At 45.7% G+C, this 12,164-nt stretch overlaps 2 protein-coding genes across 5 annotated transcripts in view; both read left to right on the top strand.

Moving 5' to 3' along the window:
• Positions 1 to 12,164, top strand: part of LOC105828734 (tyrosine-protein kinase Btk29A) — a 34,530-nt gene that overhangs the window by 18,568 nt on the left and 3,798 nt on the right. The window contains exon 1 of one of the 4 annotated variants that reach the window (XM_012667216.3): positions 4,512 to 4,888. The exons of 2 other annotated variants lie outside the window; for them this stretch is intronic. In XM_012667216.3, coding sequence (XP_012522670.1) covers positions 4,795 to 4,888 — 94 coding nt within the window. In that variant the 5' untranslated portion in view covers positions 4,512 to 4,794. Of the gene's footprint in view, positions 1 to 4,511; positions 4,889 to 11,839; positions 12,143 to 12,164 lie in introns of those variants that run through there. One more of the 4 variants, XM_012667218.3, reaches the window with a different exon arrangement.
• On the top strand, positions 8,195 to 10,156 carry LOC105828735 (leucine-rich repeat transmembrane neuronal protein 4). The gene has a single exon (XM_012667219.3). It carries the CDS (start codon positions 8,297 to 8,299, stop codon positions 9,335 to 9,337), a length of 1,041 nt encoding a protein of 346 aa, XP_012522673.1. The 5' UTR covers positions 8,195 to 8,296; the 3' UTR covers positions 9,338 to 10,156.

Raw genomic sequence — 12,164 nt, 5'->3', positions numbered from 1 at the left:
TTTTCTTCCTACCTTCCATCTTTCCGCATTTCTGGATGTTTCTGCTGACCGGAGCGGCGCCAGGTTCCCTCCTCCCCCGTTTCTCGGCGAGGTGAAGCCAAAGGTCCTTGGTGAACTCACGACATTCGCGCTGGCATTATCCTCACGTCGGAAGCCTGTCCACGTCCTGTGTGTGTCTACAAAAACCGTTTTGCGAGAATCCGCTACAAAATGCGCGATGTGGACGCGCGCAGAGAGCGAACAAGAAAGAGAGAGAGAGAGAGAGAGAGAAAGAGGAAGAAATCGATTGAAGCTAGGAATCCGGGACGGCTTCATGAAATTCAATGAAATCGACTGCGCTAATGTGGCGAATAAGCGAACGTTAACGTCTTCGCGACGATATCGAGCCGAGCTTCGTTCGGCTGATCCTCTCTCCTACTCGGCTTCTCGTTGCTCGTGCGACGATCGAGATGAGACATTCGCGATACGAACAAAAGGGAACCACCCGGAAAAGTCTGCAGTTGCTGTTATATCGCGCGGTGAAATCACAATCTCGCTCTGGAAACCCGGTTACGCGTTTCGGAACGCTCGCCAGTCGGAAACACTGAAAAAAAAAAGCGTGTGTGATGTTTGCGACTATAATTACATAGTAAAATAATTATAGAAACATTATTTTTGTAGTAATTATTCCTACAATATTGATAATAATAATTATATTATTATAGTTAAATATATTAAAATTCTTATAATCATAATGTTGTTCTATACATCTTACGATATGGTTGCCATAACTAAAATGAAGATTTTAATATAGTAAGCTGTACCATGAAACAATTACCGCTGGTTGTTTGGTACAACTTATTATATTAAAATCCTTATTTTAATTACGGCAGCCACATTGTAAGTTGCATAGACCAACATTATGATTATGAGAACTTTAATATAGTTTAAGCAAACTATATTTTATATTGTTGAATAACTATAAAAATATGATTGGGTCGAAAGGAAAAAATGGTTACAGTGACCATAATATCGTTATAATTTATAATCATTTCTTTAAGCCAATCATATTTTCATTGTTGTACAGCAATATAAATTATAGTTTGTTTCAACTATATTAAAGTTTTTATAATCATAATATTGGTCTATGCGACTTATGATATAGTTGTCATAAATGAAGATTTTAATATACTAAGTTTTGTATCGTAAAACAATTACTATCAACGTCCACTATAAGCATATGATTATTCTTACCATTATTACAGTAAAGGTCCTTGCACAATAGGAACAGGACATGAAGAAAGAGAAAAAGAGAGAAGAAGATCCTTTCTCTCTTTCATTATTACCTGTTGCCTAGCATTGTGCAAGAGGCTTAATGATTATAGACCATAAAAATGATATTCCTGATTATAATTATTTTATTACGCAATTATAGTCGCAAATATCACACATTTCTTTCTCAATGTAATAATATTTTTCCCTCCCAGTGCACGCACCGTCTATCCCGGTGCACCTTTCCCTCTTGCGTTCTGACGGACCTGATTCTTCAGGAGGATCTCTGGAGAATGCCCTGCCCATGACAGACGCCTCTTCTCCTCTGTTCGGCTCCCTATTTTCCCGAATATATATTCAGGTCGTACGCCGGCGTATCAGGCGCAGGCCGCTTTTGTTACGCCGACGACGGTGGGGTCGGTCGGATCGGCGGTTTCCTCCTCCCCGCGAGGAAGGGCCCGAATGCATAATGCGTTCAGCCGCGAGAGGAGCAAATTCGGATGCTAGGAGCAGAAGGAGAATCGATATTCCACGCCGCGCGCTGCGCGAAACCTCGTCGTCCCGTGGATTTTCCCGACGAGTTTTTTCCCAAAAACTTGTAACGTTGTTGTTCCGTCGAGAGCGATTTTTCCGGAGCTGATTTAGAATGCGCGCGTGGTGCGCTCGGAAAAATGCAACTTGCATCGGCACCGCCTGCCATTCGTGCTCGGAAAACTCGAGGGGATCATTGAGCTCTCAAGTACACGGTGACGGAAGTTGAGGGGCTGGAGGGAGGGACGGAGACGGGGCACGAAATTCGATTTAGCGTGAGGCCCGATAACGATGGCGTGTCGCGCGGCCTCCACCTCCTTCTCTCTTCCTCCTTTTTTCTCTCTCTCTCTCTCTCTCTCTCCTCTCCTCTCCTCGTTCGGCGCTTTATTACGTCCTTTTATCTTCATTAGATCCGGGAAGTTTATTTATCCGCGCGTTGCGCTAAAGAACGCGCTTCTCTTTATTTGTCGCCCGGCAACTACACGCTTCGCTTGCTCTCTCTCTCTCTCTCTCTCTCTCTCTCTCTCTCTCTCTCTCTCTCTCTCTCTCTCCCCCCCCTCTCTCTCTCTTTCTCTCCCTCTCTCTCTCTCTCTCTCCCTCTCTCTCTCTCTGTCTCCTCCGGAGCTCGCTCGCTTCCCGCGCAGTGGTAATCTTAGTGCACACTTAATTGGACCTCGCCGGGCGACCGGTACCAGATAGATGCTTGTCGCAAAGTGCTGAGTTCGCTCCTGGTAAGCTGCTGGTCTACTACAACGTCACCAGCCATTTTCCCGGGGTTCTATGTAACTTCGGCACGGCGCGCTCGCCCAAGAGGAATTGACGCTTGGCCGATATCGATACTCGTCACTTCGACGTCTTCGCGAAAGATTCCTTATTTCAATTCCCCTTTTACCTCACACCCTCTCTTCCCGAGACTATGCGATCAAAAAGCGCACCCGGTGTAAGATTACCTTAGTTTGGAAACAAACTTTTTTTCGTCGGCCTGCGGAGAAGGGGTAAACGTTTAAAATAAAAAAAATATTTTAAGAGAGAAACTCTTTGCAGTATTTGGGGGGGAAGGGATTCTTGCTGGCATTGCCACAATACACGCTGTTAATATTATTATTATTATTATTATTATTATTATTATTAAATCGATTATCAGTTTAATATTGTGATATTGTTACGTCGATGAAAAAGAAAATTGCGGTTTTCGTCATTTTAAACTTGATGATTGTTTTGGAATGAACTTTTGTTTAACCGTTTATGTTATATTTTATTAATTTAAAGGACAAATTTCGCTCTACTGATTTATGCTGGCGGCTTATTTTTGATGTTTGTTTTACTTTTGTTTAATTTAAGTCGCTAATTTAATGGGAGAAACGAAATTAACGATTTTATTGTGCAAGAATGCAACATAAAACAGCGAAAACTATTCACAATATCGACCATGAGATCGTCAATCAACGTGCAGCTCAACATTGATTCAAAAAATCGTAACGGTGACGAGAGGAGGTGAAGATGAGGGGATCGCGCGGACGTCCTTTTTCCATCTCTAATTCAACAGCCTAAAATAAACAAGGACAAAGTGAAAGCCATTAGCATAAATCAATGGAACAAATTTTGCGCTAAAAGGGTACATTACATAAACGTAATTAAATAAAAGTTTATTTCGAAACGAGCGTCGAAGTTTAAAGTACAAAAAAGCACAAATAAAAGTTTATTTCGAAAAGAACGTCAAAGTTCAAAATTTGACGCAACAACCGCAATTATTTTTGCATCTACCTGCTATTTTTAATGTAGAACTATACTCCAAAAAAAATTTATTCGGCGCGCAGTTCGAAAACTTGATTTGCATTTGGAAAAAGTATATAAAATCGCACAAGAAACAAAAAAAGATCCAACTATAAACTTATAAGTAATCAACACTAAAAGAAAATATAGTTGCAGTAATCATAATATTATTATAATTTATAGTTATTTTTGGACCCAATCATATTTTTATAATTATTCAACAAACAATATTAAAGTTCTCATAATCGTAACACCTGTCTGTACAATTTATGATATGGTAGCCACAACGAAAATGAAAACTTTAATACAGCATAAATTAAATCATAAAACAATTATCATAAGCATATGATTATTATTACCAATATTATAGTAATAATCACTATAAAAATGATATTTTTACTTATAATTATTTTTCTATGCAATTATAGTCGCAAATATGATACATTCTTTTCTCGGTGTAATGAAGGCTCATCTTTAAACAGTTTTTTTCTCGCTCTGCGTTCTCTTATTGGATAAATATTGGATAAAGATTTTATTTCCAACCGAGGCACACGTTATTTCCCCGCTCCACAATTCTCCCCTCTCCCCGCTCCATTCCTTTAGTATTAATTCTCCTCCTACGGTGGAAGAATTAGAGAATTTCCCGGCTTCGCTCGACGCTTCCCGCGTAGTAATTAGTCTCCGGATGTATCAGCGATGTATTGCGCTTATTAGTTTCCGGGCTGGCACGAGCAGGAACATCAGCCTCGTCCATACATATATATCTACACACCACGTAACGCGTATCGCGCGCGTCACCGTGCGTGTCGAAGAGTCGTCTTCGTCGGCGGCATTAAATCAGCGGCGCGGGAAGACTTCCGCGAAGGTGAAACTCCCGAGGTAGGGGACCAAGCGAGACGACGATGACGACGACGACGACAACGGCCACCACACCACAACTCCCTTTCGCGCTTTTGCCGCTCGGCGCGAGCGACCAGTCTCTCGCGCGCGCTTAGACGTTCTCCTCCGTGCCGAGCCCAGTCCGCGTCGAGCCGCTTACACGGCCGCTTTCCGCGCCTTCTCCTCGAGGCCGATCGACGACGCTCGCCTCACGAGTCTTCTGGTGTCGGAGAGAAATAGAGAGAGAGAGAGAGAGCGTCCTCTCTGTATCGCGGAGTGCCGCCGTTCACGTATACCGTCGTTGTATACGCCAGATGCCTGATCGCAGAAGTTTCAGCCGCTAGGATCCAATCGGGAACTATGCTGGTGATAAGCGCCCTGAAACAGGTCGCGAACGCCGCCACCAACGCGGTGCACTCGGCCACCGGGAACGTCACCGGACACGGCAATTCCGGTGAGTCGAACTGGACTTTTCGACGTTTCCCTCCCCTTCCCCTCCCTCTCCCGTTGGCCTTTTATGGAATCCGCACCGTCCGGTGACCCCGCGATTATCGACGCGAGAGAGATCGACTTGGTTGGTGATGGCTTGAAACGTGAGCGACGCGTCCGTTTGTCCGCTTAACGTTTTAACGAAACGAGAAATTGAAATCGCGATTTAAAAGAAAAGAAAAAAAAAGAGCGGCCGATCATCGCTTTTGAGAGGATCACCGTGAAATCCGCGGAACAGTCAGTCTATCGGCTCGAACAGCGGAAGCTCGCGCGTTCACCATTTGTAACATGGGATTTGTAGGATCGCGGTGCACACAGGTGAAGCGACCTACTGCCTATTCCTCTCTTTCTCTCTCTCTCTCTCTCTCTTTCTCTTGCTCGCGCTCTTTCACTCCCTCTTCCTCCTCCGCCTAAATCTTTTAAAAACGTCTCTCCCACGCCCGCTCCTTATTTTTCAGCTTTTCGGTTCAGTTCGCGCCGTGCTGGAGATTCGCGTCCGCGAGAGCTGCATTATACATTTCTCTATTATCCGCGTTCGCGCGGAGAAATATCGCTTGCTTGCGCAAAATGTAAAAGGTTACACGGAGGAGAGCTCGCGCGAGGAGAAGCACGATCGACCTCCGTAGTCGGTTTCATAAGAAAAACGGTACCGCGACGCGGCGGCGGCGGCGGCGACGGCGACTGTCTTGCCACGCCTAATGTTCAAGATCGCAACGAACGTCAATCGCCGTCATGTGGATCATTCCGCGTCGTGCACGCGAGCGACTTGGTCTTCGACAAATGAGCAAGAAGACCTCGCCCCTCGAGCCCGGAATGGCAGGACTCGAAAGAGAAATACGTGAATTTCGAATTTCGCGGCCGTTGAGGGGGGAGGGCAGAGGAGGGACTCCGTCTTCAGAAAAGGAGAGAAAAAGAATGGAATCCCGTTGAGCACTAAACTTCTCCTCCCACGTATTAAAGGACTATTAAGAAGTGATACCCGAACGAAAATGTCAATTACTCATACTCGCGCCGCGGTGCGGTGTAATGTTGGCCATTATAGGTGACATTCACCGGCCGCATAGACGTCGATTACACGTCGCCCGCGTTGTAACGCGGTCATTGCACGGGCGCTCCGTACGAGGGAAATACACGACAAATCGCGATAAAAGGGGCCCCGATCGACAGTTGTCGTCGGCGGGGAGGAGGGGTCGGAGTTGCTCTAACGAAGCAATTATGAGGTGCGAAACTGTTGTGCGCGAGGCAAGTGGCTCAGCCGCGATTATACTGGTGTATCGTTTCCCGTTTCTCTCTCTCTCTCTCTCTCTCTTTCTTCTTTTTGTCTTCCGCGCGAATAGATAATGGTACTGATGATTCATTATCGTCGTCTATCGAGGCGGCAATAAGCCGCCGCCGACCGGAGCTGATTCTCGAGAAAAGTGCCGGATATACAAAAGCGCGAGATTCCGCCGAGCCGAGCGACGGAACGGACACTCGGTTGCCATCGGCACGGCTTAAATTTTATGCGCCTTCGTCGTTAGACTGCGTCGGTTCCTGTTCTTCTTCTTCTTCTTCTTCTTCTTCTTCTTCGGTTTGTCATTAACCGCCGACGACCGAACGACCGCGCGGAGTCGAGAAACCGAGCGAGCGCGCGAGCGAGTGGGATGTAACGTCGTTCGATGACCTCGCGAGCGAGAGGCGAATCGCTCTTCTGATGTTTTCACCAATACCTTAGAAAGTTTCTCGGCACCGCGCTCACGAGGAGACGCCGCCGCCGCCGCCGCGCTAGCCTTGAAAATCGCGCTCCGCCGCGGTTCACGTATTCGTCTCATCTCTGGACATTGAGTTTTCCTGGGCGAACTGAGTCCAGGTCGCTCGTAATCGATTCTTATGTTTAATAGCGTCGCAAGATGATCGTCAATCGACCGATTACGGGGTCATCGTCAACGTCTTAAAACTTAAGACGGTCTTGAAATATCGAATTTCGATTTTGAGTACCGGCTACGGTAGTCAGGCTGTTATTCAGGAAATTGACACTAAAAGTATCGACGTTTTTTATTCGCTAAAAGAACACCGAGCGAATAAATTACTTACGAGAGTAAAGAATGTTGTCAGAAATAAAATGTTTTGTCGAGTTAATGAATTTTAGAATTTCTATCTTTTATTTGAGAACTACACTGAGAAAAGAATGCGTGACATTTACAATTTTGATAACATAGTAAATAGGAATATCATTTTTATAGCATTTATTACTATAATATTGGTAAAAATTACCATATGCTCATAATATTATTTTATGGTGCAATTTACTATAAAATATATGATATCAATATTATAATTATGAAAAGTTTTACATAGTTGTAATTTATATTATTAAATAGCTATAAAAATATGGTTGGGGATCCAAAAATAACTATAAATTATAGCGATATTATAGTAGTACTGTACAATATTGATCTAAAAAAATAGAGACCCTCGATAATGATCGCCCGGGTCATTTGCGATTATTCGCCCCGATTCTTGCAATTAACAACAAACTTTGGCGCAAAAGCGCGGAAATCGGACGCCGCGCGCGGTTTTATTTACGTCGGCAAATATTTAATAACAACGATAGCACGCGTATAGCGATAACGTAGCAACGATAAAAAGCTGCAACGTCGGATTGCGCGAGAGAGAAAGAGAGAAAGAGAGAGAGAGAGAGGGAGGAGGGGGAGAGAGATACGATTACCTCCAGGTGAACGGACAGTAAAACGGATTATCCATCTCGCGGGATGCTCGCGTTATTCTTATACAACACCACGCGCCGTTATTTTTCTACCGTTTCACTCCACTTTCCGCCGCGATCGCCTCGCACTGTCCCGGGTGCTCACTGGACTATTACATACTTTCTACTGCTCGTTACAGATAATCAGTGGCGGACAACCGGCCCATCGGCAAACGCGTGCGATTTGCCGAGGCGGACTCGCGATTATTAAAAAAAGAAAAAGGCCGCACCTGATGCGCAAGATATTCGTAATGCCGCGCGTTTGTTTCAATTAACACCGCTAATTCAGGTATTTCGATGCTCTCGAAACTGTTTCTTTTTTTTTTTTTTTTTTCTTAAAGAAATCCTGACATAGATCGACCCAGGGGAGAAACGCTAGCGCTCAACAACGCGGGAAATTTGATCGAGCCACGCTTCCACTATCTTCAACTTTGACATTTCGTACCCGGTAACCGACTCCCCTTCCGAGAATGCAGTCGTGATAATTTCTCGGCGATGGCGATAATCAGTGCCAAAAGTCACGCGCTATCTAATCGCGCGCGCTCTCGGTAGGGTACAAAACACGTAAAGTGATTTTGCAGTCGCATCTGCGTCGCTCGGTTAGTCCTGTCGATTTGTTGATCTCCCGCCATGTCGCGATTTTTCCTGCTCCTCCTCTCGCAAGTCGTCCTGTTTGTCTCGGCGAGGGTCTCGTCGGAAGTGAAGGAACCGACCTGCCGGGACACCGACGGCTACAACGTCTGCCACTACATGGGGGTGCTCGTCGAGGTTACGCAACGTCGTTTCGAGGACCGATTGGACATTAGCGACCTGGATCTCCTGGCGATTCGAGAGGACGCCTTCAAGAACGTGACGGCGACACACTTGTACCTGAACCAGGGCAACCGGATATCCGTGCTGAAGAGGGGATCCTTCCGCGGTCTGCCCAATTTGGAGCGTCTTCACTTGGACGACAACGTGGTGCCATTGTCGGGGCACTTGTTCGCGGAATTGGGACACCTGCAGTCCCTGTCGTTAATCTTCAACAGGATAGAATCGATACCAAAGGACTCGTTCGCCGGTCTGTCGAGCCTGATGTGGCTCTACCTGGGTCACAATGACATCGAGGCGATCGAAGCGGAATCCTTCGCGAATCCGAATCCCAGTCTGCTGTACCTGTGGCTCAACAACAACAAAATCTCCCGCGTCGCACCCGGCTCTTTCGCCGGCTTGACCGAGCTGAGTCGCCTTCACTTGGACTACAATCAGTTGGAGGGCTTGCCGAGCGGCGCCTTTCGAGGACTGAACAAGTTGGAGGATCTCTACTTAAATGACAATCGGATAACGAGCGTCTCCAGAGCGCTACTCCGTAACCTGGTCGGTCTGAGGAGACTCTATCTTCAGCAGAACGATATCAGCGCTCTCGAACCGGAAACGTTCCGGGAGCTGTCTAAGCTGGAACTGCTGCGACTGGACGGAAACAAATTGTCTCATATTGTAACCGGCACCTTTGCCGGACTCTCCAGTCTCATTGACCTCAAGCTATCCGACAATAACATCCGCGCGATGGATAATGGCGCTCTCGCCAATCTCGTCAATTTGCGACGCCTCTACTTCGGCGGCAACAATTTCACCGAAATCGAGAGGGAGATCGCCAACCTTCCGCGCGTTACCGTCATCACGACGCCTTAGGGATTTGCTTATGTTTCAACGTATAAAAGTCGACATTTATAGTCGATTTCTGTTTAAGATCATGGTGGAATTAGAAAGATGACGCATTGCGCATAATGCATCCGTGGATTATTTTCCAGCTCGCTATTTCAACCAATTAGGTGCACTAATGCAAGCCGCAAATTTTAAAGATATTCGCTAACTTGGCTAGGTTATCCCACTACATTGGTTTTGCATTGCCATACACATTTGATTAGCTGACTTCCCTTCTTACTAAATTTCTGAACAACTGTGTATCTTCCGAAATACGTCACCTTTTTAATCCCACCATAGACATCGTTTAAGATCATAGGCTGGTACTCATAGTTTCATCTTATATTTAAGATCATCTTAAGTATCATCTTAAGATGTCATCAACTAATCACAGAGATGTACTAGCATTTCAAGATTTACTTAAGACGCTCTTGAAATAAGAATCGACTATGCTGGTCATACATCAATCACGGAACTATACACGAAGGACATTTTACGTCGAAAATTACTATGGCATATACTATATTGTATCACACTATATTATACTATATATATACTATTATACTATACACTATATTTTATACTTATACTACAATATATGGTATTCTCTGAAATTTCTTTTTATGGTCCGTGGTTACTATCGAACATAGTAATTTTTGATATAAAGTTTTTTCCATGTGGACACCTTAAGACATTACTCAAGACTCTTGAAATAAGAAATAAGAATCGACTGTGAAATCAACCGTGAAATTCTTCTATTGTCTAAAAAGAAATAAATCCTTGGTCTAATCATGGCGTAACGACATACGATCTGTATTCCTTTTATTGAGAAATCCCGAAATTAACGAGACTCGGATTAATGTAGTCAGTAAGCAGAATATTAAGCGAACCCGCGGCGATTTTTTTGCGGAAGCGGTTTTTTTTTTTTTTTTTTTTTTTCCCCAGAATGCAGTCTCACTGAAGACGTATATATACCGAGGAAAGAAACGCGGTGTAAACGCGGATGATATTGCATCTGGGATATTTCTCCGCCTAACAATACATCGCGTTATATGTGTATTTGAATCAATGTTGAGCCTCGGATTCAATATCACGACGTCGCTATTTCAGTGACGTGACGTTTACTTTACCGTCTCTCCCGCTCTCCTTAAAGGTTCTCCCGCTTATTGAATTTCCGCGAGAGTCGGAATATTTTCGGAGATGCACCGAGAGGAAAAAAAGAGAGAGAGAGAGAGAGAGAGAGACGCGCGTCGCCTCCGGCGGATTTTGTTACTCTCTTTTCATCGTCGCGGGCCTTGTGTGTCCCGCGCGGCGAAAGACTTTCATTACCGAGATATCCTCCTCCTTGAGATTCTGCCGGGCGCCCCGGACGAAAAGTGTCTCCCCGCTCGCGAATCTCCGCGCGCTGCCATTTCATTCACACGCGAGAAATTACGCGAAAAATTCGAAGGTGTCATTGTGCGCGAAGATTAGGGGCGCTTCTAAAGGAGAAATCTCTCGTTCCATTAATCTCGTCGCATTAATGGAGAGCATGGGCGCGCCTCTCGTACGATCGTTCGTTTCACTTAATTTTTCCGCGCGGCTTTATCCCGCGGCGCGAGGTGATATTTTACTTCTGGTAACATATAAAGCGGACGAATAAAATCTGTGAGAGATTAAAATATTGTGCGCATTTCTTTCTTCCCCTTAATTCTATATCCCCGGTCGGATTATATATACTGCGTTCTGTTTGTGTAACTAGGAAATGGGGGAGAGGGGGAGGGAACTCTTTCCAACTTGAGCGTGGCCAAATATTTTTCGCAAAGGGAAAAATTTCTCAAGCAACGAATCTCCACTGCCGCGTTGCCGAGATTGCCTCCGGGTAATGAAACTCGGAGTCAAAAGGAGGACGGAGAGGAGTGAAAGAGGAGAAAAAAAAAGGGGGGGGCGCTAAGGAAACGAGCGTTCTCGAGATGCAAGGAGAGCAGCTGAGTCACCCCCTCGGTTCGAGCGACAACGACGACGGGGGTAGGTCGGTTGCGCCTTTTCCCCGTGAAATATTACATATATCAGCTTGTACACGAAACATTCGCGTCGGGTTGCGAGGTTGCGAGAGGTTGCGCCGATTCCCGGAGCGTTTCTAGATTTCACGGGTGGCAGGTGTGTTGCACGTTTGCGCGACGCAGCAACGGGCGGCGGCGTCGTCGGCGGTGACGGTGGATGCTGCGGTGGATGCAGCGCACGCAGTTAGTTACAGTGCACGCGACGCGTGCACGTGCGGTGCTCTGTGAGGAGATGCCGGTGGTGCGGGGGTGTGCAGGGAGGTTTGAGGTCGCATTGATTTTGTCTAGACAGGGTGGAGACTGCTCTCTCTCTCTGTCTCCCTTTCTCTCTCTCTCTCTCCGCTCTCGCGGTGGTATCCGCGTCCACACGGCTCGGTATGCCAGCTCGGAGCACCGGCGTCAGCCGTCGAGATGCTCCGTCGCCGTTTAGCGTCGTTGCCCCGCGAGGAGGAACGTGGTCCTCCTTTCCGGAGAAACTGAACGACGGGCGCGCTTGGTGAAACAGTAGTAACTCGTTAATTGCCGTTATCGCTGTAAAATTGTCGGGTACCTCCTGCGTTTGCCACGGCAATGTCTTAACGTATACGTGAGTGGTGGGACGGAAAGTATTTCGAGTAATAGACGTACCGTGTGTCAAAATGTCATGTCGAAATAATAATGTGCCCGTTTCTACCAACGTTTAACTTGCTCGTTTAGCTTTTTTATCGAATTAAGAATTAAATCTGATTAAATTAAAAAAAAAAGATAAAGTGTAAGTTAAACCGAGATTAAAG

This window comes from Monomorium pharaonis, chromosome 3, assembly GCF_013373865.1.
Source record: "Monomorium pharaonis isolate MP-MQ-018 chromosome 3, ASM1337386v2, whole genome shotgun sequence".
Taxonomy (NCBI): Eukaryota; Metazoa; Arthropoda; class Insecta; order Hymenoptera; family Formicidae; genus Monomorium; species Monomorium pharaonis.
Note: the sequence above shows the minus strand (reverse complement) of the source record. Positions and strands in the feature narration are given on the sequence as shown.

Coding starts and splice junctions, on each gene's coding strand:
- LOC105828735 (XM_012667219.3), top strand. CDS start 8,297: ATGTCGCGATTTTTCCTGCTCCTCCTCTCGCAAGTCGTCCTGTTTGTC.